The sequence below is a fragment of the Cydia splendana genome, chromosome 1, assembly GCF_910591565.1.
Source record: "Cydia splendana chromosome 1, ilCydSple1.2, whole genome shotgun sequence".
Lineage (NCBI taxonomy): Eukaryota > Metazoa > Arthropoda > Insecta > Lepidoptera > Tortricidae > Cydia > Cydia splendana.
The window spans coordinates 16,901,457-16,928,153 of record NC_085960.1 but is presented as its reverse complement, the minus strand read 5'-3'; the positions used below and the strand labels follow the sequence as shown (position 1 = coordinate 16,928,153).

General features: G+C 42.1%; 2 protein-coding genes across 2 annotated transcripts in view; one reads left to right on the top strand and one right to left on the bottom strand.

Moving 5' to 3' along the window:
• The window catches only part of LOC134796413 (apoptosis-resistant E3 ubiquitin protein ligase 1), a 128,410-nt gene extending 123,876 nt beyond the window's left edge, over positions 1 to 4,534 (top strand). The window contains exons 17-19 of the mRNA XM_063768620.1: positions 438 to 632; positions 3,753 to 3,932; positions 4,367 to 4,534. Coding sequence (XP_063624690.1) covers positions 438 to 632; positions 3,753 to 3,923 — 366 coding nt within the window. The 3' untranslated portion in view covers positions 3,924 to 3,932; positions 4,367 to 4,534. The remainder of the gene's footprint in view (positions 1 to 437; positions 633 to 3,752; positions 3,933 to 4,366) is intronic.
• A 6,933-nt stretch (positions 4,535 to 11,467) lies between these two features.
• On the bottom strand, positions 11,468 to 17,290 carry LOC134798317 (ELKS/Rab6-interacting/CAST family member 1). Its single transcript, XM_063770758.1, has 9 exons — positions 17,001 to 17,290; positions 16,455 to 16,664; positions 15,773 to 15,914; positions 15,333 to 15,485; positions 14,950 to 15,013; positions 13,900 to 14,027; positions 13,041 to 13,183; positions 12,029 to 12,208; positions 11,468 to 11,792 (listed from the first exon to the last, which is right to left on the bottom strand). The coding sequence occupies exons 1-9, from the start codon at positions 17,111 to 17,113 to the stop codon at positions 11,699 to 11,701; spliced, it is 1,227 nt and encodes a 408-aa protein (XP_063626828.1). The 5' UTR covers positions 17,114 to 17,290; the 3' UTR covers positions 11,468 to 11,698.
• Between the last annotated feature and the right edge of the window lie 9,407 nt (positions 17,291 to 26,697).

Genomic DNA, 26,697 nt, shown 5'->3' with positions numbered 1-26,697 from the left:
GGTTGTGAGTCAGAACTGTAAGCTTTAAGCTGACTCGTTTCTGCGTGGGTTGCCGCTGCTCGTGCTCGACAACCTGCTCGCCTTCTGCGATGAGAACGAACTCGAGGTACCCACTGTATAAACGGCACAAGTACTCGATTGTGAGTCAGAACTGTAAGCTTTAAGCTGACGCGTTTCTGCGTGGGCTGTCGCTGCTCGTGCTCGATAACCTGCTCGCCATCTTCGCCGAGAACGAACTCGAGGTACCCACTGTATAAACGGCACAAGTACTCGATTGTGAGTCAGAACTGTAAGCTTTAAGCTGACGCGTTTCTGCGTGGGCTGCCGCTGCTCGTGCTCGACAACCTGCTCGCCTTCTGCGATGAGAACGCCCTAAGTGTTGTTAACAATAGTTATAGAGTACCTAATAATTATTATGTATCTGTGTCAATTTCCAGCTGCTGGTGTGCGGAACGGGCGAGGTGTCGGTGGCGGACTGGCGCGCGCACGCGCTGGTGGCGGGGTCAGGGCGCGGCTGGGAGCGGCTGCTGGGCTGGTTCTGGGCCGCCGTCGCCAACTTCAGCGCCGAGGAGCGCGCGCGCCTGCTGCAGTTCACCACGGGCTGCTCGCAGCTGCCGCCTGCCGGCTTCCAGGTACAACTCCCCTCCTAGTAACACGTTACATAGGCGGCGCTGCTGGGCTGGTTCTGGGCCGCCGTCGCCAACTTCAGCGCCGAGGAGCGCGCGCGCCTGCTGCAGTTCACCACGGGCTGCTCGCAGCTGCCGCCTGCCGGCTTCCAGGTACAACTCCCCTCCTAGTAACACGTTACATAGGCGGCGCTGCTGGGCTGGTTCTGGGCCGCCGTCGCCAACTTCAGCGCCGAGGAGCGCGCGCGCCTGCTGCAGTTCACCACGGGCTGCTCGCAGCTGCCGCCTGCCGGCTTCCAGGTACAACTCCCCTCCTAGTAACACGTTACATAGGCGGCGCTGCTGGGCTGGTTCTGGGCCGCCGTCGCCAACTTCAGCGCCGAGGAGCGCGCGCGCCTGCTGCAGTTCACCACGGGCTGCTCGCAGCTGCCGCCTGCCGGCTTCCAGGTACAACTCCCCTCCTAGTAACACGTTACATAGGCGGCGCTGCTGGGCTGGTTCTGGGCCGCCGTCGCCAACTTCAGCGCCGAGGAGCGCGCGCGCCTGCTGCAGTTCACCACGGGCTGCTCGCAGCTGCCGCCTGCCGGCTTCCAGGTACAACTCCCCTCCTAGTAACACGTTACATAGGCGGCGCTGCTGGGCTGGTTCTGGGCCGCCGTCGCCAACTTCAGCGCCGAGGAGCGCGCGCGCCTGCTGCAGTTCACCACGGGCTGCTCGCAGCTGCCGCCTGCCGGCTTCCAGGTACAACTCCCCTCCTAGTAACACGTTACATAGGCGGCGCTGCTGGGCTGGTTCTGGGCCGCCGTCGCCAACTTCAGCGCCGAGGAGCGCGCGCGCCTGCTGCAGTTCACCACGGGCTGCTCGCAGCTGCCGCCTGCCGGCTTCCAGGTACAACTCCCCTCCTAGTAACACGTTACATAGGCGGCGCTGCTGGGCTGGTTCTGGGCCGCCGTCGCCAACTTCAGCGCCGAGGAGCGCGCGCGCCTGCTGCAGTTCACCACGGGCTGCTCGCAGCTGCCGCCTGCCGGCTTCCAGGTACAACTCCCCTCCTAGTAACACGTTACATAGGCGGCGCTGCTGGGCTGGTTCTGGGCCGCCGTCGCCAACTTCAGCGCCGAGGAGCGCGCGCGCCTGCTGCAGTTCACCACGGGCTGCTCGCAGCTGCCGCCTGCCGGCTTCCAGGTACAACTCCCCTCCTAGTAACACGTTACATAGGCGGCGCTGCTGGGCTGGTTCTGGGCCGCCGTCGCCAACTTCAGCGCCGAGGAGCGCGCGCGCCTGCTGCAGTTCACCACGGGCTGCTCGCAGCTGCCGCCTGCCGGCTTCCAGGTACAACTCCCCTCCTAGTAACACGTTACATAGGCGGCGCTGCTGGGCTGGTTCTGGGCCGCCGTCGCCAACTTCAGCGCCGAGGAGCGCGCGCGCCTGCTGCAGTTCACCACGGGCTGCTCGCAGCTGCCGCCTGCCGGCTTCCAGGTACAACTCCCCTCCTAGTAACACGTTACATAGGCGGCGCTGCTGGGCTGGTTCTGGGCCGCCGTCGCCAACTTCAGCGCCGAGGAGCGCGCGCGCCTGCTGCAGTTCACCACGGGCTGCTCGCAGCTGCCGCCTGCCGGCTTCCAGGTACAACTCCCCTCCTAGTAACACGATACATAGGCGGCGCTGCTGGGCTGGTTCTGGGCCGCCGTCGCCAACTTCAGCGCCGAGGAGCGCGCGCGCCTGCTGCAGTTCACCACGGGCTGCTCGCAGCTGCCGCCTGCCGGCTTCCAGGTACAACTCCCCTCCTAGTAACACGTTACATAGGCGGCGCTGCTGGGCTGGTTCTGGGCCGCCGTCGCCAACTTCAGCGCCGAGGAACGCGCGCGCCTGCTGCAGTTCACCACGGGCTGCTCGCAGCTGCCGCCTGCCGGCTTCCAGGTACAACTCCCCTCCTAGTAACACGTTACATAGGCGGCGCTGCTGGGCTGGTTCTGGGCCGCCGTCGCCAACTTCAGCGCCGAGGAGCGCGCGCGCCTGCTGCAGTTCACCACGGGCTGCTCGCAGCTGCCGCCTGCCGGCTTCCAGGTACAACTCCCCTCCTAGTAACACGTTACATAGGCGGCGCTGCTGGGCTGGTTCTGGGCCGCCGTCGCCAACTTCAGCGCCGAGGAGCGCGCGCGCCTGCTGCAGTTCACCACGGGCTGCTCGCAGCTGCCGCCTGCCGGCTTCCAAGTACAACTCCCCTCCTAGTACCACGCTACATAGGCGGCGCTGCTGGGCTGTTTCTGGGCCGCCGTCGCCAACTTCAGCGCCGAGGAGCGCGCGCGCCTGCTGCAGTTCACCACGGGCTGCTCGCATCTGCCGCCTGCCGGCTTCCAAGTACAACTCCCCTCCTAGTACCACGCTACATAGGCGGCGCTGCTGGGCTGTTTCTGGGCCGCCGTCGCCAACTTCAGCGCCGAGGAGCGCGCGCGCCTGCTGCAGTTCACCACGGGCTGCTCGCAGCTGCCGCCTGCCGGCTTCCAGGTACAACTCCCCTCCTAGTACCACGCTACATAGGCGGCGCTGCTGGGCTGGTTCTGGGCCGCCGTCGCCAACTTCAGCGCCGAGGAGCGCGCGCGCCTGCTGCAGTTCACCACGGGCTGCTCGCAGCTGTCGCCTGCCGGCTTCCAGGTACAACTCCCCTCCTAGTAACACGTTACATAGGCGGAGCTGCTGGGCTGGTTCTGGGCCGCCGTCGCCAACTTCAGCGCCGAGGAGCGCGCGCGCCTTCTGCAGTTCACCACGGGCTGCTCGCAGCTGCCGCCTGCCGGCTTTCATGTACAACTCCCATCCTAGTAACACGTGACATGGGCGGCGCGGCGATCTACATATTTTAAAATTAGAAAATGTACCTAAGTGCCAATACAAGAACGAGCGCTTCAAAGTATTCCAGCGACGAAAGTACAATCCAGTGTTCATCACCATGTAGCGCTGTTCCAGCTTTATGCGTTTGTTCATGGAAGCCTGGAGAGCAATTATTCCCTTAGCATATGGGAATCCCTTACCAGGATTAGCCCGATTTTACTCACGCCGTTTTTCTATGCTGCCAATCCTGCGATCGTGTAGTCTTAATATTATACGAGCATTCTTCTCATTTTTCCGCAGGAGTTGAACCCTCGCTTCCAGATAACGGCAGCGCCGACGTTCGGTGCACTGCCCACGGCGCACACGTGCTTCAACCAGCTGTGCCTGCCCGACTATGACTCGTACGAGCAGCTCGTGCACGCGCTGCTGTGGGCCATCAACGAGGGCGGCGAGGGCTTCGGCATGATCTGAGCGAGTCAGGTACTACGATACAGTAGGGATATACACGGCTGAGCCTTAAGGTGGGATCAGACGGTTCACTCGGATGAATGTTCACTCGAGTGAACGTTTCATTTTCCTTTCATTTCACGTTCACACGGCTGCTGGAAAGATTATTCATTTTTTCTTTTCTTTCACTGTGGCGTCGAATGAAGTTGTGCATCTTGGTATAAGTTTAATTTGTGATTATTTAATAAAGATTTTAACAAACAAGATGCAAAGACCACCACTGGGTGTTTTTAGCGCGCTGTTGTAGTGTTGCAACGTTGACTGGACTACTAGAAATGATTCTGGCTTTTATATTGTTTGGAGTCAATTGGTTGGGCCATATAAAATTCTAATTACGTCACTGATATACCCCGTATCGTATAGACAAAGACAACATTGAAACTTAAATGTCTTTCTTGTATTTCCAGGATATTTTTGAGGACATTAAAGCTGAATGACACGAATATTATTGGATATTGAGAAGAGCGAGCGAAGCCGGAAGTAGTGCTGCCTTGCCACCGTCTATTTACTTCTAGTCACGTCTCAAAGACTTTTATTTTTGCGTATTTTATGTTATAGCTATTTTTGACACCAAAGGTAACATGTAATAGTGTAGTAAATGAAGCAAGTTGTTGTATGGAGACCCAATGCATTAATTTCTCAGTCGATGAAATTTAGCTTGGTTATTGTATAGTATGAGCCGAGACTAACATTATAAATATCCAAAAAAAAACACTCCTAAGTTAGGTAAAAACACAAATCTGATTATATATCGAACCGAGTAATTCCTCAGTCCAAAATTATTTTACAAAATAAGTTATTTGTATCAGTATGTGATACTAGAAAAAAATCTAAACGTTTTGTCAAACATCAGAATATTTTTTTATGATACTTCCTTTTTTTGACGCTCATTTTCATCGGAAAATTGCTCTGTCATTTGTTTCTTCTTATATGATCTTAGAATATAATTTGGCGCAGTGGGTAAAAATAAACAAAAAAAAAAGGCGTATCGAAATGTATGTATTATAGAACTATTAAAAACTGAGAGTGGAAATTTTTTAGATTTTCATTTTGTAGGTATAAAACGGCAATAAAATGGCATTCCAGTGAAAAAATTAGACTGAGCAATTTTCCGGTCCAAGACACGCCAAAAAATTTTAATTTAATAATACTGGTATTTCTGCTGGGATATTTTTTTGATATTTCATATATTGTTGCAATACGTTACATGAATATGTCTGGTGAAGAAAGTTTGAACGGAGCATTTTTCCGTAAAAAGATATTAACGATTTAAGACTTTAGGTATTTACTTTAATTCTATTATTATTATTCTTTGGAAATTTATACAATACTTTTTATTTATTGATACTTTATCATACTGTAAAGTTTTTTTCTGGCTGAGGAATTACTGCGGGGTCCACTACCTTTATTTACTACACTAGTAAAGGTAAGTTTATATTAATTACGATGTTTACAATTACCTTTTTCACATTCCTTATTTTATAGATACGTATTTTACGTAAATATGCAATATTGCTAGTTGTGTGTGGTTGCGCTGTCGTAAAAAACGTAGGTTGTGAAAAGGTAATAAAAACTATTAAAAACTAGTGCAACTTCTGAGTTGTATCTCATAAAATTATGAGAATTAGGAAAATACGAATGATTACAAAAAGCATAAAGGTCCCGTCTAATATTACAGCCCGAGTTATTATATATTGTACCGAATGTAAGGAGTATCAGATTCTAGGTTCTGAAGTATACAATTAGACCAATTATTTAAGAAAACAAAAAATCGAATATACAGATTTCGATCGACCGATGTCCAAACCAAAATATTTACATTTCGTCAGGTGACAAGCAAAAGTCAATAATTACTAAAAAAAATTAAACAAAAATCGACCTTCTTTTAGTACTATAATGGTTCACTATGGCTATGAACTTGTGATGGTACTTAGTGACTTTTGCTTGCCGACGATTTATGCTACTAATATTTGTTATCTCTAGTAAGGTTGTTGTCTACGTAATATTCTTGATTGCGTCTCTAAAACCTAAGTGCAATATTAGATTACTAAGATATAGCGGGTTGTTACACACCGCCTGTAGTCGTAAGTTACGGTTTTTTATGTTTCATGTTTTTGTCACTAGTTAGCACTTTTATGTAGTAAATTATTATGTGTACGTACTGCAACCTAAACCAAATATTTGTGCAATATTTATTTTTTATCTTTAATAAGCCAAGAGGCAAACCCCAATTTAATATAAGGTACACAACGCGACTCCTGCCTAAAGCATAGTCCATAAGGACGAGGAATTGATAATAAGTGACAATAAAGTAACCACGCCATATTGTCATCTTAGATCATGGAATGTAACTATAATGTACATAAATGAACAGTAAATGTTGTAAAATTACATATTAGAAATCTATATAAGTACCTTGTGTACCTACATTAGTTCCTTAAACTGACAAAATATATTAATTAACTGGATTTTTTTTCGGAAGTTATGGGAATAACGCAATAAACCAGTGAAAACTTAATCTGTCAAGTGTCCGGCCTCCCACAACTGTATATACTGTTCCGTAGCCTAGTGTATTGGGCATTTGACGGGTTACGTAGTAAAGAATACTTATTTACAGTCACAATGTTATCAATTTTATTTAATTTCGATTTAGCCCTGTGAGCCCAGTGGACTTCTTAAAATGGGTAATGATTATGAATGTACCTACCTAATACCTACCTATACCTATGCGATCTCATACGCATTTATAAAATGTATTTTAGAATGCAAAGAAGCATGAATTTTGTTATAATATTATATCAGTGTTACCTAGATGCATTGTATGAGTTTAAATGCATTAAATTATTTATTTTTGATGCTGTGGTAAAGACAGCTTGGAATTTATTTACTGTTGTATACCAGAATATTATTTTTACTAATTCTTAGTAACTGCTTGTTTAAGTTAAAAGTACAGTATTGAAATATATGTACTGGATTCCTGTATCCTGAAAAAAGGAATAAATGTTATATAATAAAAAAAATTATATGTAAAAATATCAGGTGTTAAATTTCTGATGAAGGAATTTTTGTTAACAATGTTTTATCAATAGTTTGTAGAAAGAAACAGCAAATACTTAGATACCAACATACAACCGGTTATCTGTGTTAAACATTTATTCTTATAGCCTAGTGAGTCTTCTATACGGCGGGGTTAGTTTATTATCCTGCTTTGCCTTGTAATCAGCTCTTTGTTTCAAATTAACTTGTTACCTTACCTAGCGGTATTAAGATTAAGTTACATTTTGTATTCATTAGTACAAATGACGAGAGGCCTAAAGAAAACTGTAAACTCCATTTTCAGAATCTATATCTAGTCTAAAAATATAAATTATTTAACAGATTACCTTTACATTTAGTCCTTCGTTGGTATTATTGCGTTTCTGCTGGACAAATAGTTTTTTTGATAATTAGATGTCACTATTAAGGTCCCCAATAAATCGTAAGTATTGTTTGCTTTTGTTAAGTCTTTGATTGTAATTTGTAATAAGTATACCTACCTATCTCAATTTTGTATTATCAGGCCCCTATTTCACCACGGTGACAGGTGCGACAATTTGACATATCTCACTGTTGCTGACGTCACAGGCATCCATGGGCTACGGTTACCGCTTACCATCGGACGGGCCGTATTCCTGTTTGTCACCATCATTGTATTATTAAAAAAAACTTTATTATATCCGCAAAAAACAGATATTTCTCTTGCGATGTTTATAATATAATGATGACAATTGTCACAAGATTTAAAAGAACTTTCGGTAATTCTTGACAGCAAATGAGTTCTGTGACGGAATTTCGTGACAATTCGACGCTTATCATGAATAGTGGCACAACTCAAAATGAAATGCTATTGCATTTAATATTCTATCTTTTACTGGTAAGATTTAAAATCGAACGGCATTTCATTTTGTTTTATGCCACTATTCATGATAAGCAACGAATTGTCGTGTTTCTTGTGACAATTGTCATTAGCTTCGCAAAATAAGTACTTATTAACTGGCGATATAGTGGAGTTTTTTTTTAATTAACATGTTGGTGGCAAACAAGCACACCGCCCGTCTGATGGTAAGCGGTTACCGTAGCCTATGGAGGCATGTGACGTCAGTAATAACAGTGATGTCGACAATTGTCGCACCTGTCACGGGGGTGAAATAGGGGCCACTTATTGTGTGCAATAATAAATTTAGCAATGTATTATTAATTATTAAATTATTATGTTATTACCTGGTTATTATTGTTTATTCATTCAAACAATTTAGTTAAATAAGGACGTTAATTGTAACAGAGAGGCAGATATCGATTTTTTTATTTCTGACGTCCCACATAGGGGTATTTCACTAAAAAAGCTGGCCATTAGTAGAATGTATCAAAACGTAGAATCCCGGGAAAAGGGTAGCCGAACTCCTTAGTCATATAATTTATAGATACTAGAACAATATTTATTTTTCGCTGCGTGTGGTGGGTTTTTGTCAAATCTGTATCATTTAACCGCTCTTACTAAAACACATCTACGAAAGCGGAAATTCGATAATAAATATTACAATTGTTATGCGTTATTTAGACAACAAATAAGGTGATATTTTAAAATGTCTGTTCGGGAAATGGATTCACCAGGTATGCTTAATTTAATTTGTTTATTATTATTTTCTTACTAAGGGTTATATACATTTAATATCAAATTTCAGTAAGTACTCTCTTGCACTATGAATTTACGAATTTGACTTGAACTCAAAAGGCCGAAAGTTGTTATATTGGGCTAAATTTGTAGTTCTATTCGACAGGACATTTAATTCTCTAGCAATTTTATTTAAAATTAGGGTGCCCAGAAGTGCCCATTAACGAATTACGAGAATTTTTACACTGAGGGATATTACCAAACAAAGTTTATTTTTGCGGTCGTGAAAAATAATTTTCTGATTTATCATGGCAGGTCCTTCTGGCGTGAGAGTAGTGACCAGAGAATACATTTTTCGTATGATGAAAAACTGTAACGAACCCCAATTTCTACAAAAACTTTATGCAGTCATGAATAAAATTACTAGTTCTGCCACATTCCCACAAGACCAGAAAGATAAGTTTCTCCTCAAGTTTGCGAATGTGAAGTGGGAGTTTAAGACTAGGTGGCAAAGGTCTAAAAGAGAAGAAAATAGATTCTTAATGAAGAATAAAGAATTTAAACTTGATACAGAAGTTTGCTACAATTCTCGAAGTAATATCGAGTGGCCAAAAAATAGATTTAAATAAATTTGAGACATATTGCGACGACACGGCCAAGCTCTATGTCCAATTGTATCCTTGGAAGCCAATGACCCCAACTGTGCACAAAATTTTACTGCATGGTCCTGTTATAATGAAACATGCCCTTCTCCCTATAGGAAATTTGTCCGAAGAGGCAGCCGAGGCCAGAAATAAGCACTTCCGAGAATTTAGGAAGAGCTTTTCAAGGAAGTTCTCGAGAGAGCAGTGCAATTTGGACGTCTTAAATCGGCTGCTACTTACGTCAGATCCGTTTTTGAGCAGCATTAGGCCTAAGCCTCTAAAATCAGCGAAACCATTTAGCCTTGCTGCTAGGGACATGATGCTTGGCCCAAACATAGACGCAAACGCGATGTCAGATGACTTATCATCAGATTCAACAGGTGAAAGTGATGAAGGGTCGTCTGATTGATCAGATAGTAGCTGTTTATCAAATAATTAAAACTTGAATAATGTTTTATTCTGCTATTGACCGGTATATAAACGATACAACACTACACCAACCGGCAAATGTATAAAAGTTGTATAAAATAAATTAAAATAGCATATTTGGATTCACACAATAGAACTCCTGATACAAATGTACATAAATCATTTTGGCCAGCTTTTCTAGTGAAATACCCCTATGTGCGTCCATGGTAGGTCATCAGTTCGCTAATTTCACTTGTGACCAGTTGCTTTTTTATTCCATCGATTAACTTTCGAAGCTTCTTATAGAGCGAAGTATTATTTAGATCTGTTATTAGTGTTAATATTAATACCTGTCCTAGCCGAATCAAATCTTCAGTAGAGTCCAGAAATTTTATTTTTAGTCATATCGTACATTCAGATATTTAATATAATCATTAAAATTATTCAAGTTACCCGGAATCCACTCCAAAATGTTGATATTTTGTAGACATTGTTGCTTAGAAATGTAAGACTGAAATAAACAATTGACATCTATTAACTTTTTTCATTGATTACTTCTGTACTAGTTCTCGACGCTGCACTAGTATTCGACATGGACACTTTATGTCAAAGTGACCAGGATTAAATTTGAATACAGAAAAATCTTCGCCGTTCAATTTTAACCTATATTACTTTGACATAAAGTGCCCATGTCGAATACTAGTGCAGCGTCGAGTACTAGTACTTCTACCTTAATTGTGTCGCTTAACTTCAAACTCGGGTAAATCCATTCGACCCTCTCAGCAAATATCTACCCTATTACCTTTTCTTAATACCAAAATCGCATAATCTGACAGATGGATTTACCCGAGTTCGAAGTTAAGCGACTCAATTGATAACAGTTACTAAGCTAACTCTGCAGAGTTTGCAATGTCAGTGTAGAGTGCCACCATAAAATTCAAGTTCCACTCGAATCTAATCCCAGGAATTACTATTTAATATAATATTAATAATATTTTACGAAACCAACTGCCACCTGCCTTCCGAACCAGATGGGAAACCACATCTTATTGGATCTAGTCCGGCTTCCTCAAGAAGTTTTCTTTCATCGAAAAGCTATAGGTATACCAATTGATACAAGGAGGCCGATTCGACTTACAAACGGATGTCGATTTCGTATCATTTTGACACATCGCGCACGCATATCGCTTGTAGATTACTACAACAGTTTAACTTGTAAGTTATGATCGATTGGCGCTTCTGGTTGCGTGGCGCTAAAATCAAGAAGACTGTCAACCCGGTGATAGTGTCTTGCAAAATGCGTTTTAATTCATCATCTAGGTATAGGTTAAATATAATAATTTTAATAAAAAGTTATTAGTAGGTAACTGAACATTTGACGAGTCATTGAATGCCCTAAAGTGCCTAAAGGAATATACTACTCCTATTCGAATATTACCTACCTAAAGAAGCAATGGATATGTAAGGTGTTTATTAATCAAATAGGTAAATAAACCGTATCGTTAAAATTATATTCAATAAATTACATAATTTAAACACTTAAAAATATTCTAATAAATCTATTAAAACTTACCAGCAAATCAAATCCGTGAAAAATCTTACAAAATACGTGTAAACATAACTCGTGAAAACTACCTATTGAGTAATGAACATTAAGTAATAAATAATACAAGTAGGTACCTACTTACCTTTCTCATTGACAATTTTCCTCAGAGTTTAGCTAAAAGCGAAGGTATAAAAATGTACGTTCTATATAATCTAAACTTGGGGTAAACCGAGTCGAATAGGATAAAGATAAAACATCCTTGAAAAATTGCATTGATATGAGCGCACTAAAATCTTACCCTGCAACGCCAATCATAGGCAATGTTTTAAATATCAACAATTGTTTTAATCTATTCGCCCGGTGTTCCCATTCACCACGGTCTACCCTTCAACAGTAGCAGAAATAATTCAGCAGATTTTGGAGTCTGTCGTCCGCTTGGCTATACTGTGCGATCGATAAAGGGACGATCTTGGAACAGGAGTGAGCAAGATCAGCAGCCGTGCCGCGCGGGCACCAGCGCCCACACGATGGCTTCGGGCACGGACAGTGGGTAGCGCAGCAGGGAGCGCGCGGCGCCCATCATCCTGTCAATATACAGATTATTCGTCAGACTCAGTTTGTCGTGCATCATTTTACTAGGGAACGGACTGATATTCAATAAAATTAATAATAGGTTCGATCGACAGACGATCAAATCTGATGCCACCAAGATTCCTGATCGTTCTCCATGTAGCCAATGGAGACCAGTGGTCGCAAAAGCAGTGACCTAAGTTTTAGGTTTAGGCAACCCTCCCTGCGTCAAGACAGTCATCATAGTTACCTAGTTAGAGGACGAGGCCACCACGCCAGCTGCTCGCGCGTGACGCGCAGTTCGGCGTCGAGCCGGGCAAGTTCCGCGCGTAGCTCGCTCACGACGCCCCGCAGCTCGCTCGTCTCGTCCGCGGCTAACGCCACGCGTGCCGCTAGCGTTGAGCAATCGCGTGCGCAACGATCTCGACCACTGCCGGACATGTGGATAAAATAGGTATACTGATATTTATGAAAGTATTTTCACCACACCAGCTCGAAAAGGCTTACTTTGCACTTCAAAAATTGATAGCAAGTTGCATTTTATTCACATGTGAGGCAAAGTAATCAAATGCAAATTTTGAGTTGTTTTCTTATGTTTGCTGGTAGAATTGACTTTTAAATGATGATTTTGGATGATAAATATTTAATAACATTAATTTGGATTTGATTCGGTTTGATTTTGTTTGGTATCATGCACGAGTGGTTTGTAGGTATCCTGATAATCACAATAATGTAGGTAGGCTAAGCAATATATGAATAAAGTGGTCTACGCTCGGTAATGGTCGTTTGTATATCTCCTGACATGGCGCAGTCGGTAGGATACGAACCTACTCTCCCACAGGGAATCTGATTTCCAATTGAAACAACAACTTTGCCCCCTTGTAAAACAAATAACTATCATTTTATGGGTAATTATATTCTGTTAAGTGTCTGTCTAACGAAGCAGGAGGTCCCGGGTTCGAATCCTGGTAAGGGCCATTTATTTGTGTGTTTATCACAAATATTTGTTCCTGAGTTGTGGATGTTTTCTATGTATATAAGTATTTATATATTATATATATCGTCGTCTAGTACCCACAACACAAGCCTTATTGAGCTTACAGTGGGACTAGATTGATCTATGTAAAATTGTCCTATAATATTTATTTATATTTATTTATAAGTGTGCCAAACACCTAACCCTCCCAATCAGAAATGAGAATAGGTACCAATAAACAGTGTTACTAAGGTATACACTGTAGTTTTAAACAGTGTATACTCACTCCTTCTCCAGCTTCAGCTGTTCGCTGGTGAGCTCCAGTAGGGCTTGCTTCTCGTCGGCCTCGCGGCGGAGCGCAGCCACCTCGGACTCGGTCGCCGCCAGCAGTGCCTCATGCTGAGACAAGTCTGCTTCCATGTGAGATAGCTGAAAAGTAAAGGATACAGAGGTTGAATTTGTTACTTGTTTTATGTTGTTAAGAGAGTGTTCGTCACTCATGCTTAATTGTGACATAATCAAGGCGTGACGTGGGACGTTGATATGATACTACGTCACGACTGTCACGAGTGAGAGTAAGGCGTAGCATACAAGTTAAAAATAATATTTAGAGAAAATAGCAAGAAAAGCTTCAATGTCGGCAGTTAGATTACATCTATACTGGTAATGTTTAATAAAGCTAAGTAGGTACCTATTTTATCTTTTCCTCGCAGTGATGACGAGAAAAATTGTATTTCTCTCGGCAAGTGGTTTACCTCGGTGCCTTTACCTCCGCTACGCTGAAGAATCCACTTTGAGCCACAAGTACCAAAACCAACGCTTATGGTTTAATTTTGACATCTTAGCCTTGCTCAGCTTTCGCTATCGTAGATCGTGTCAAACAACAACTTTACACCCTTACACTAAGTAGCTTATAAATTTTGATAATATAGAAAGATATTCAAAAGGTAAAATCACAAGGGTTGCGATTGTTGCGAAGCTTCAAGTCTGCCTCCATGATTAGGCTTATTTTGAATAGCATGCCTCTGCGCTGGCAGCTCGTTCCACTTCCAACAACAGTGCGTAGGGTTCGCTCACCGCTGCCACGGCCGCATTATAGAGGTGACTTAGATATTGACATTAGATAGGTACTTTCCGTCACTAACCCGGGTGTAGGCTCGATCACGCTGAGAGCGTGCCTCTGCGCTGGCAGCGCGTTCCAGCGACAGTGCGTGCTCGCTCACCGCTGCCGCGGCTCTGACGCCTTCCACCTCGTTGCGGCAGTTACGCCATCCTGTGAAAGTTGCCATCAATTTACAGTACAGAAGTAAAAGAGACATCAGGTACAGAAGTAGCGGGGTGTACGCTGCAGCCAGCTTTATGGAGCAAGGGCAGATCAGTACAAAAACATACAAATGCGTGGCCTTTCTACCTTTAGTTAGATCCATATACGTTCTTTACGTTCAAATTGACCCGATATCGCGTCGGTGGGACGTGAGATAATTTTTCTGTTGACTCAATATTGATTGACAATATCGTATCGGTGGGAGTTAACGCATTCACTGCCAGGGGCGTGGCCTAGGAACAAACTTGTATGCCGGTGGACGCACAAGTGCGTCGGGGGCAGTGAATGTGTTAAAGGGTTACAGTAAAGGCCCCAGTACACAGTGGTGAAGGATGGGCCATGCCACGCCCTGGCCATTGTGTACAGGGGGCTATGGTATGCAATGGCGGACGACTGCCGTCAGTTGTCAGCCGTGGTGAGCAATCGGGGAGTTGTCGGTTTTTTGGCACACTTCAAAGGAATCGTGGCGTACCGTGGCCTGTGTTGTTCACACAGTCGCCATTGTTTGTCTAGTTTCTTAAATTTTTGACCGCTTGATTAAATGTTAATAGCCCAAAATGTCATTATTGTGGAGCAATGAAGAGACTTATCAGTTTATTATAGATTTATATCAATCAGAGCCTACAATTTTGTTTTTTTTTGTTTTTTTTTTGATGCACCATTGTGTGACCACCTACGTGATATAGGCCTACTGTTGCGCATTGCAAAGCATGGCTTGGCATGGACCATCCTTGACCACTGTGTACTGGAGCCTTAAGAAACGAGCTTGTGCGTGCCATTCACAAAACTTAGACAGCATAAGTTGGTACTTAACAAACATCACGGCTGAAATAGAAATGTGTCAAGTCATGTTTCTTTATTATACACTCACCGATGCTCATCTCCGACGCTCGATCTTCCGCGTTACTCAAATCTCTTTCCAAAGCGTTCTTCTCCTGAAAAAACAAGCATTTGAGCACTTAGCAAAGGAATTGCTGGTTAGCATTTTAAGTAAGGACTTTCAATCTCATATTTATAGTTATTTGGCTCACTTTGAGGCCACGCACACGATCAACACGTTATGTAATTAATGGTCTGGCATTTTGAAATAAGTGATCATTAGATAGATAGCAAGTTTAACAGCCAAAATTCAAAGATTAACCAAAGGGCTTCATCAAGACATTTGGCTTAAATATCGTGCACTTTAATAAGATTCACTCAATTCATTATACTCCCTTGCCTGTTTTCTGATGGATTACTCAATAGTTGACTTACTTTCTCTAAAACGCTTTTTTCCGCCTCTTTATCCCTTAAAAGCTGTTTGAGCCGCTCAAGCTCGCGCATAGCGAGACGGACCTTGCCATTGTCAGAGTCAAGCAGACTCTTTAATGCATGCACTTGGATCCGGAGACGTTCGGAACATGAAATCTGAAATCGGTGAATAAATTAGCAAGTGTGGTTAAACAGTATAAAATTTAGCTGGTTTCTCTTGCATTAGAATGTTATATCTGTCCGTGGCAGCATGGCATCGCAGTACTCTGACAGTTGGACAAATTCAGATGTTGATTGATTCTTAGATACTTATTACCTAGTTATGTAGAAATAAGTAGGTATTAGGTCCAACGAGAACCAAATTATGAGATCTAAAGATTGTTAACCACTTTTTTCTTGAAAATTAATATAATCCTCTAAAATAAGATAAGATATAAGTAAACCTGGAATTCCAGCGTCTTGCGAAGGCACCGGACCTCGTCGCGCCGCCGTCGCCACGCGCACACCAACATGAAGCGGCCGATCCTGGCCGCGGCCTGCTCCTCCGGTCCCTCCAGGGGATACTTTAAGATCTCTTTGCTAGTACTGTAAAAAAACGACTATTGAAAGGGAGGGGAAGTAAGAAACACGAGTTTGAGTTTTGAGTCTCAGTCACCTAAGACAGTCTCCGTAATCCGTAATAGGTATAATAATATTAACTCTAAGCGTGTATCCAGTCTTATAAAATATGCAAATGTAAAATAATTGTGTAAATAATTCTGTCATATCACTAAACCCTAACCATGGCCCTAACATAGTTGTTGCTTAAGTATAGTTTGTTTACCTACATTAAATACACACCTGACCCCGGACGGCCCCCTAATTTTTCGTAACCCTTCTTCTAGATTATAAATACTAGCACGCAAAGTTAGCCGTACGCACGAAGCCCTAATTTATAGGGGGAATGTCAGGCGAAACAAAAACGTACTCTAAGTAATTTATTTTTACCTGATTTATTCATTATATTTGATGTAAATGCAAATTGTTAGTTACCTACCAGATTTTGAAGACGTAACGATTACTTACCCAGTAAAACTCCGTGAAATATGACGACTAGGTATATCAAATGTGCCTAAATATAAATACCTGTCTCGCTTTATCCTCTTCGTAGGCGTCAAGTCCTCCATAGATACCGCTTTGGGTCCGATTTTGACGGGTCTCGCGGGCGTGGAGCGAAGCTCCTCGAGGCAGCTGCGGATGCGCGCCAGGTTGGGGCTCTGGCGCTGGCAACGGGTCGTGAACTTGTTCACCGGGACCGAAAACAGTTTGTTCTTGTGCAGAACGCGCTGGTAACGTCTACAATGGAACAGTCATCTTTAAATTTTTGTTTAGGAAGGTACCTGTATATAAGTAGGTGGCGTGTTTTGTTTAAGGCATCCAGTCCATTATAAATGGTTTTTCGTAGGTTGTAACTTAAAGATCTTAAACAAGGAAAATATACACCGACTTTCCCAACAAAATGTTTGACGCCCCGCCAGCCCGCCACTGTTAATAAATTTATTCGGCAGTCTATTTATTATGATTTCGTATTAAAATCGTGCGAAGAGTACGGCTAAGTAGGCTCGCGCCTTAACATTAAGGAACATGACATATTTATCTCGAAAATGACAAATCCCAAAGCTAACCACTTACGCAGGCGGTGTGGTCTGCATGGTGCTTCGCTCCCTGGACAATTCTCTCTCGGAAATATCTCCGGCACCGGATCGGCTCACCGGGGCCGGCGTCTCCATCTTAGGACTCTGCATTTCAACACACTAGTTTCAGAAAATAACACAGGGTTAAAGGTTAGGTAAGGTAGGTTTCAGTTCTGAAAATTCGTCAAACTGTAAATTATTTGCAGTATTGTTTAATGTTATGAGTAAATATTCGCAGGGAGTCTGTAGCAAATTGTATGTTTGAGTTATGTCTATTGACAAATTGACAGGTTAGTAGGTACGTGATTCAAATTGCTGTTTTTAAAATTGGAATCATTTTCTTTTTTGGTTAGTCCAGGAAGGCATGTTTAGCTAAATCCCAATAAGGTTTTCTCTTCCAAGCTGTATTAAGATCATGGCTATGGCAAAATCTCCAACCGTGCGACTAGCATAACTGCATGTCAAGTCCTTAATAGCACGAGCATATTTTCTTTTTTTTGTTTTAGAATAGAATAATTTTTATTTATAATAAAATACACATGCACAAAGGTGTCCGGTAAGCCGCAAACTAGGCTGAGCCTGTATCTTGGGGCTTACAAAAGAGTGGGTAACAGTAACTAAACCTAATTAAAATAATGTGTGAGAGAGGGTGATAAGGTGTATGCTTTTAGGGTGTGTATATGTGTGTGTGTGTGTGTATACATCTCTATCGTACAATACAATAATAATACTAAGTAGAACGGGTAGCTTATCTTCCTCGGGACTCGACTGGCGTGCTTAGGTAGATGTGCTAGAAGCTTTTTATTCTGCCTGCTGATGCTGACGAGGGCCCCCCATTAACGCCATGCAAATTCGTTTGACGAGCAGCCGAAGACACTGAGCTGCAGCAGCCAGCAGGAGATGCAACCGGGAAAGTGCATAAATAGAAGATACTATGTTAAACCGAATGGAAAAGTTAGGTTTAATTTCAATTCCAGCAATATACGTTACAATGACCCCATAAACCCCCTATAGTTTAGCAGCCCTCGCCATGACATGCCCACTGCTAACCCCGAGTAATGAGTGGTCCTCGCGTGTGGCGCCGGGCGCGGGCGCGTCAGTGCGTCGCCGAAATATCATTCCACACTGTTCTGTTATTGACCTTCAGTGGACCTTATTGCAAGGTAACAAAGCCTCATTTGTCAGTTTCGTTTCGCTGTTAGTATACACGTACTTGCCAAACTAGTGCTTACCTGAGGGTTTGTTTGGCGTAAAATTTATTTTGGTTTTTACGTCCGAGTTGCTAACTTATAGCAATAATAATAGAAAATCCAGGAAGGTAATTTTATACTAGAAATTGGAAAAGCCTAGAAATAGGCTTTATTAACAACCTAAGAAAAGCACTGTTTATGATTTTAGTTTTTTTTTATTGCAATGAATAAGTAAAGTCCAATTTATTTTCCGACTTGATCTGGTTCTTTGAAATAAAATAAAATAAAATTAGACAAACAGACAATGATGTTCAAATTGCAGATAGCATTCAAACAAGGCTACAAAGAATCGAAGGTGCCGTGGTGGTTCTGGTATGACTCACAAAAGCAAGAATATAGGTACCTATGTACCTACCCATACGTAATTATTGAATAAAGGGGAGTAATGCAAGGGTAAAAATAGGTGAATTCATTGCGTAATTTTATTAGCAATGGGGTTGTTGTGCTGTGATACCTATATCGTAACAAAGCATTACGTCAACCATCACAATCACAACAATAATATTTTTGAACCTGAACAAATAATTTATTAACTAAAGGACTTACGGCGCTCCATTTTACTAACACTTTATAAAAACATACATATTCAGAAACGATCGAGCAATATTATTAAAAAAATATGTGTACCTAAGTAGGTAGTAAAAGTAGTAGGAATTTTTGAAATTTAAAACCTCGTAGTCGTAAATGTTCGACGGCTCGGGTTACGGATGCTACGCCGTAGCGTAGCGCGTAGCAATATTCCCCCGGGCGAGCAAAAATCGTCCTAGATTCGGAAAATGAATTAGATTTGTACTAGACTTCAACAAGTTACGATATGGATAATTTAAAGATATTTGTAAGATAGATATGTCAAATTTGACGTTTCCGCGATTCTGGAGGTCCTCTTGAACGATTTCGACAAGTTATGACTTAGATATCCAAGTCACATCTAGTCGATATCTAATGTAGATCTAGTTGATCTCTAAATCGTCTCAAGATCTTGTGATTATCTCGAAATCCGAATAGGCCTGCTAGGCCATGAATCTAGGATCCTACCATCTAGACGTTGCAATTGTTTTGCCTGAGGACACTGTACTCAAAGTATTAGTCATCCTTCCGATTATTTTTATCCTATTTTGTTAATGTATCAATTTAACCGAAAACCAAGTAGGTATAAAAAGTAATTGGCTGATATTTTATGCACCTCTTGTAAGGGAAAGGGTGGAAATGGCGGGAAAGGCGCCACACGCGAAAGTTCGAACTGACGCGACAGCGCGCCAAGTAGTCGGGCGCCAGGTGAGGCGCTCGCTTTGGGCGCTTGTTCAACCTGCATCGCACATTTATATAGGCCTGATTGTAACCTGAGGGTAGGTCAACAATTCGTTATCTACCTTTCCTCCAATATGAAAGAGCGATATGTATGTATGTTCGCGATAAACTCAAAAAGTACTGAACGGATTTTTATACGGTTTTCACTTATCAGAGTGATTCTTGGGGGGAAGGTTTAGGTGTATTGTATATTTATTAATTTACTAAGGTTTTGTGTAGCCCGTGCGAAGCCTGGGCGGGTCGCTAGTACTAAATACTTATTGCCCGCCTAAGCTAAACGAACAGTTAATTAACAGTCTTAACAATTATTATTAATTATTAGTTCCTAAACCTAACTGACGTATATATTTCTAATAATCTTTTACAGAAAAAAACCGACTTTTAAAAATAGTTTGAAATGCCATATAAATTATTGGCTGGTATTTATCTTTCACGATTTTTAAACATTATTAAATTGCACAACGGGACTCCTCCGAGACCACGAGGACAACGCCATCTTCGAAACGTTGGAGGTAAATCTTAAAACTTACTTTTGACTTTAACTTAAATACGCGATTAAGTCCCGTTGTGGAATTTAATAATGAACTGATCACCAGATATAGTAGGTAATCCACTTCGTCACCTTTTTCTGGTAGCATATTTCATTTCTGTAAGGGTCGCAGTTCTAACCTAACCTAACCTTACCCACTTTTCTAGTAGCATTTCGTTTCTCTAAGGGTCGCAGTTCTATCCTAACCTAACCCACAAAATCGAAATCGCCAAACTATGCGTCGTTGAAGAATTCTGTTCTGATCATCATCAGCAGTTCCACTCTCTCCATCAAATGCGACAGTTTTTAATGAAAATGCTTGATTTGCAGATGAAAATACAAAAATCTCTATACGCATGCCTTTAAGGTTTGAGGACTTCCCTCGATTCCTCATGAATCCCATCATCAGAACTCGAGCTTGACAAAAATGTGGCTTAAAAACTGAACTTGCTTAACAAACATAACGAAGAGGACAAATCGCCAAACGTGAACTATGCGTCGTTGAAAAATTCCGTTCTGATCATAATCAGCAGTTCCACTTCATCAAATGTCACTTTTTTGAATGTATATACTTGATTTGTTGATAAAAACACAAAAATCACTATATGTATGCCTTTAAGATTTGAGGAGTTCCCTCGATTCCTCATGGATCCCATCATCAGAACTAGGTTTTGATAAAAACGCGACCAAACTGTATGCATTGCATATACATACAATCAAAAAAAGAATTTTCAAAATCGGTCCAGTAATGACGGAGATATGGAGTAACAAACAAAAAAAAAAAATAAAAAAAACACAATCGAAATGATAACCTCCTCCTTTTGAGATTTGGAAGTCGGTTAAAAAGTTGCTTAATTTGCTGCTATATGATAATATCCTAGAAATTAAAACAACAAATTTAGGTGTTAAAACAAATTGAATGAATCATCTTATACCTTTAAACGAGCAATCATCATCATATATGGGGCATTATCTATGAAAAGGGACCTTACTGTCGATGGCGCTTACGCCGCACAACGTCGCGCGGTATTGTATTTATATCGGAGCATCGTTAATAATGGCGTAAGCGCCATCGACAATAAGGTCCCTTTTTATAGATAACGTCACATATATAAAATTGAAAAACCAGAACGGGATAAAAAACGAGCGAAGAAGAGAGATGGCGCCCTACAAATTTCTAAAAAAGTTTTTGACACGTATCTCGAATACAACGCACGTATGATAAGAAAAAACTGTTTAAATCTATTATCTACATATGAGAATAAAACTAGAACATAAAAACTGTCGCTTTCGATGCGTATTTAATTTACAATAAGGAAAAGAAATTTTCATAACAATCTTCATTTTACGACTTCGACCATTTCTCGGGAACTCTCGGTTGCTTTCGTTTGGCGGTGCTACAGATTAGACCAAATAATCCGTAAGTTAAAGTAAACTAAATTATGTTTGTCATGTTGGTATACAGGTATTTCTGAGTTTTTTTACACGAAGTAAAATAAAAAGTGCTGCCAACCTCAACCTTAGTCCATAGCCCATACGAGTGAATTATGCCATTTATGTCATATCAATCAAATTAATATTATCGTATGATTATCGTGTTAATAATTTGTATTTTATTGTTTTAAATTTCTTTATGAGATATTATTATTCAGATTGATTTTCATGGCTCGGCAAACATTGTCATTCGTCCAGGGAAAGGGCTGCCGAGATGAGCCAAAAATACAAAGTTATAGAATGGGAGACGAGCGTACTTGGGACAACAAAATGGGAGACGCCCGATGGCGAGAGCTATCGCAAGATCGCAAGAAACATGACGTGATCTGGTATCGGAGGCCAGGTGAGTCCTTTGGATCGTTGCGTCACCTTAGCCGTAGTAATGTTAAGATCCAGAAAGGGAAATGGGGACTACCTACGTTTGTATGAAAAGGCGATTTATGGGTGGTGGTCGTCCATATTCGTGGCTTAAAGCGGAAAATAAGTAATCTAATGAACGTTTTTGCAACTAGGCTTACAACAATAAGTAATAATTTTATGTTAAAACAAGTTTTAAATAAATACCTACGTACGTTATAAGAAGTTTTCGAATTAAGTTATCCAAATAACGGCTACCTACTTGACAAATAAGAAATCCTTATCACAGTTATATACCCTGGCAGGGATACATAATAATGTCGGTATTTAACTAGACATAAGACAAACTCTTTATTTCATTTACGCGAGCGGAGCTGCGGGCCCGTCTAGTTTATTTATATATATGTCGGACCCTGACACCAGAAAGACGTATTGCAGCGTTATAGTTCATTATTTTAGACGCCTGTATAAAATAGATTAGCAATGTTGAGCTACGTATTATTTGGTTGTAACAAAATAAATAAAATTGTGTAGAGAGTAACTCCGTCTATTGGCGCATTGTTGAAATAAAGTTGCGTAGAGAGTAACGCCATCTATTGGCGTGTTGTTGAACTGAGATGACAGGTAGAAGGCTTTGGAACGTCGAGAGGTTTCTCTCGAGTGAGCGTAGGCACGAGTTGGCTTTTTGTCGGTATGTAGGTAGACTGGTCGAGCAGGTTTGCTGAGGCGGGAGCGGAGAGGCTCCGCCGCTGGTACTTTTTCTTGATCGGACCGCGCTAGAGATCGGAGGTACTCGTTAGCCAACCTCGTGCCTAACTCGCTACGTTCCTGAAGGTTTATACCTGAGAGATTATTCTAATAGCTTATAGAATCCCGCGTTCTTTAACCATTTAGCTAAGTGTTTTATTTCAAGTGTTATTTTGATTTCTTATGTTTCATTAGAAGCTTACTTTTGTGAAATAAAGAAATGATGTGTTATGTGTTGTTTTAACTTGTTTTGAAAAGATTTGTCCCTCTGAGTTTGTTGCCGGTCCCATATAGGGCTAAATCTTCTCAGTTCAGATATGTAGGGTTGAAATAGTGAATAGAATCAGGCGTTACTTTGCGGAAATCCATACTAATTAAAACCAAAATATTATTTTGCTAATCCGCGAAAAGATAACGTGCTAGTCAATCAGTGCTAACCCATTATACTTACTTGCGTATTTTTACATGCAATTAATATTCCCACCCTCCCACCGCAAAAATAACAATAATAATAAAAACAACAATAATAAAAATAAGCCCGCAGGGCAGCTTGTGGCGAGCTGTTGGGAAGTAACGACCCCACGGACCCGAGTGCTCCCGAGAGTCGGTCAGGGTCTCCGTCTCCGGCGTGTCTTCGTCGGTCGGAGTGGACCCCAAGGGGACCCGCAGGACTCTCAGCTCTGGCTTGCCTTAATTGGCCGTCCAGAGAGGAGTCGTTAGAGCTATATGCTCCAGGGGTGGAAGTGAAAGATGCATAAGACGCGAGTTGGCACAGTGGCTGCTAACAGCCACTGGGTAGAAAGCGGCGCACACCTCTCGACACCCCTGAGCCGCTCACACCGATGTTGCTCCTGGTCGTCTTAGCGACGGCAGTTTCAGGGGCCCATCTAGTGCGCGGCAAGTCACCACCTGCCTCGATAACTTGTGTGAACATTGTTATGGCAGGTGTCCGTACGTCTTTGTAATAACCCAGTCTCATAGTCCACCCAAACTTCAATCCATAGACCGGTATACTGTTCTCTTTTTCTACAATAGTCCCAATGCCTGCTGAGACCGGTTCATGGGTGTCTATTGTAGCACCTGTGAACGGGTTCCAGCAGGCGTTCTACATGACATAAAAGCTCTCCAAGGGGCCTCTACGTGTTGGATCTGTGTCCCCACGCAAGCCTATCAAAAAGCCGGGATTATAGGCCCGTGATATCCAAGGAAATAAAAATAACAATAATAAAAATAACAATAGGGGCATGATTCTTAACGAACAATTGAATGTTGCGTCATCGCCGTTATTACGAATTTTTCCATCTCACTCACACTTGCACGGTAGGGGGAGTGGTCAAGGTATAAATATGGGCGACCATTCTAGACAGGTCATTCCGTTGCCGGGCGTCAGACCGTCAACAACTCCTGAGGATGCCTCGTAGAGAGGCGAAACACGTGTCGAGGTTTATTCTTTTGGTGGTGGTTTGTTATATTTATTTGCGTATTTATTTTTGCGGTGGGAGGGTGGGAATATTAATTGCATGTAAAAATACGCAAGTAAGTATAACGGGTTAGCACTGATTGACTAGCACGTTATCTTTTCGCGGATTAGCAAAATAATATTTTGGTTTTAATGTAGGGTTGAAGCCGGCCTAGTTTGACTTGAATAAAGATTTAAACGGTTTCTTTTTACTTTCATATCGCTTGAGTTAAAAATAGCAATTAGTTCTTTTAAACATTTAGTACTGAAGTATAGTAGGCACTAGTATGGTTAACGAGTCCTAATGTTTATTTCATGCACTGGTAGCAATGGTAGCATACTGGTTTAGCTGTGAAGTAATACATTATCGTACTACCCCCACGCGCCCACCGCCCTTTGAGACCATCGGTATTCGATACATATATATTTTGGGGATCTCGGAAACGGCTCTAACGATTTCGATGAAAATTGCTATATGGGGGTTTTCGGGGGCGAATAATCGATGTAGCTAGGTCTTATCTCTGGGAAAACGCGCATTATTGAGTTTTATATGTTTTTCGAGCAAAGCTCGGTCTCCCAGATATTCGAACGAGCGAGCGAAGCGAAGCGAAGTTCTTAAGCCCCCTCCAGACTATGCGCGTGAATCGCGTGCGAAGCCGCGAACGCGAGTGTGGCGTCGATTTCGCAGATTGTTCACGCCTAGCCTTGTTCTCCGTTTTTTGTCGGTATTTCGGCCCGCGTCAAAGGAGATGCGAAGCGCGAACTTGCAAGACTCCACATTACACAATATTTTGGCTCCTCTGTGGCAAGATAAATATTAATTATATTATGATTATATTATATTAAGCAGCTATATTTTACGGTTTTACAATAAAACAAAATGTAAAACAGCTAAATCACGTATGATGCCATAGATAACTAACAGTTAAACTCGATCAGCTGTTGCTTTTCCGCCATATTGCCGCTAACCAAACTGCGAAATCACCGTGAAGTGTGCGAGTGTGGAGTCATACGTCAACTTCGCGATATGTTCGCTCCGCGGCGTCGCGCCGCGATTCACGCACATAGTCTGGAGGGGGCTTTACATTCGACTTTGAACACGCGGCTGGCTAGCGGCACGTCCCGGCATTTCGATGTTTTTAAGCTGAACTGTCAGAAGATAGTTTGATACTCAATCAATACCTTAAGTAAATTTGTTCTAATTTAAATGAAATTGGGTAAACGTGTAGTCGAGGGCATTATATTTTAGTCATTAAATTATGAGCAGGCCCGATCAAGGGTTTATTGAGCTAGAAGAGCTTAGAAGGCCAAAAAGCTATTTGTGAGAGGTCTTGCTATTCTGGTCATTTTTTTGCAAGAAACATGGTCGAGTTTAGTATCAAATGAAAGTGCTCGACTTACCTACACTTTTATAATATCGTTTTTAAACTTACAATTTTGAAATAATTAGCAAGATAAAAATAAAATAGAATAAACATAATATATGTATTTGACATTTGACAGGAAATATTTCGGTTTAGCACAGATACAGTTTATTTTAATCTCTATGGTGGTGACTTAAATCCAGGGGAGGGACAGCCGTATACGAAGCCCTTTATTCGAAAAAATAGCGTCATCTATATTACTTAACGCTAAACTTGTAAATGGCGCTTCAAAATTGATGCAGAAAAGCAAATCTTGTCAGTAGAAAAAGGCGCGTAACTCAAATTTTCTACGAGACCATATCCCTTCGCGCTTACATTTTTTCTACTGACAAGATCTGCTTGGCCAACTATATTATACATACTACTCTTTGCTTAAATCTATCAGTTAAGGGCTCCACAGACCTTGCAATAAATCATGCGACCACCAAACCACGCGATCTTTGATCCATTGCCGCCTATAGAGCGACATAAAATAGTAGAAATTAAATAAAATGGAACTCAAAAATGTCCATACTAAATTGTTGCCATGTGTAAGCATTTTACGTCAAAAATGTGACAGTTACGTAGAAAGTGGCGCCCTCATTTATTTTCTATTATTTTATGTCGCACTATACGAGTACCTAAGTAGGTACAACAAAGTCAATCGCTATCATGGTATAATAATATACTCCGCCTGGTACTCCATTCCCGTCTTTTCTAGGTCACCTAACTGACACAAGCCTACGTCATCATGCGACAGCGCTATATGATAATATGCGATAGCGCTATATATAGCGGCCATGTTATTGTGACGTAGGCCTGTGTCACTCTGGGAATAGAACACCATGTTTTATTAGACCATGAATCGCTATATAATTTTTAGTTAACCGCGAGTTCTCAGTTCGGGGCGAACTACTAGTTTAATTAAATTAACTGTTATTTTTGTGTCATTCAATTTTCCATACATACCTTAGGGTGATATTCCACTTATCCAATGTCTTTGTCCAATGTGTATTGCGTCTCACATTTTGCTTTAATGAGAGAGTGAGGCGCACTGACATTGGACAAAGAAATTGGACAGGTGGAATACCACCCTTACATTATACAGCGTGTTCCATAAGTGACACGTCACAGTGACACTGGCGGTA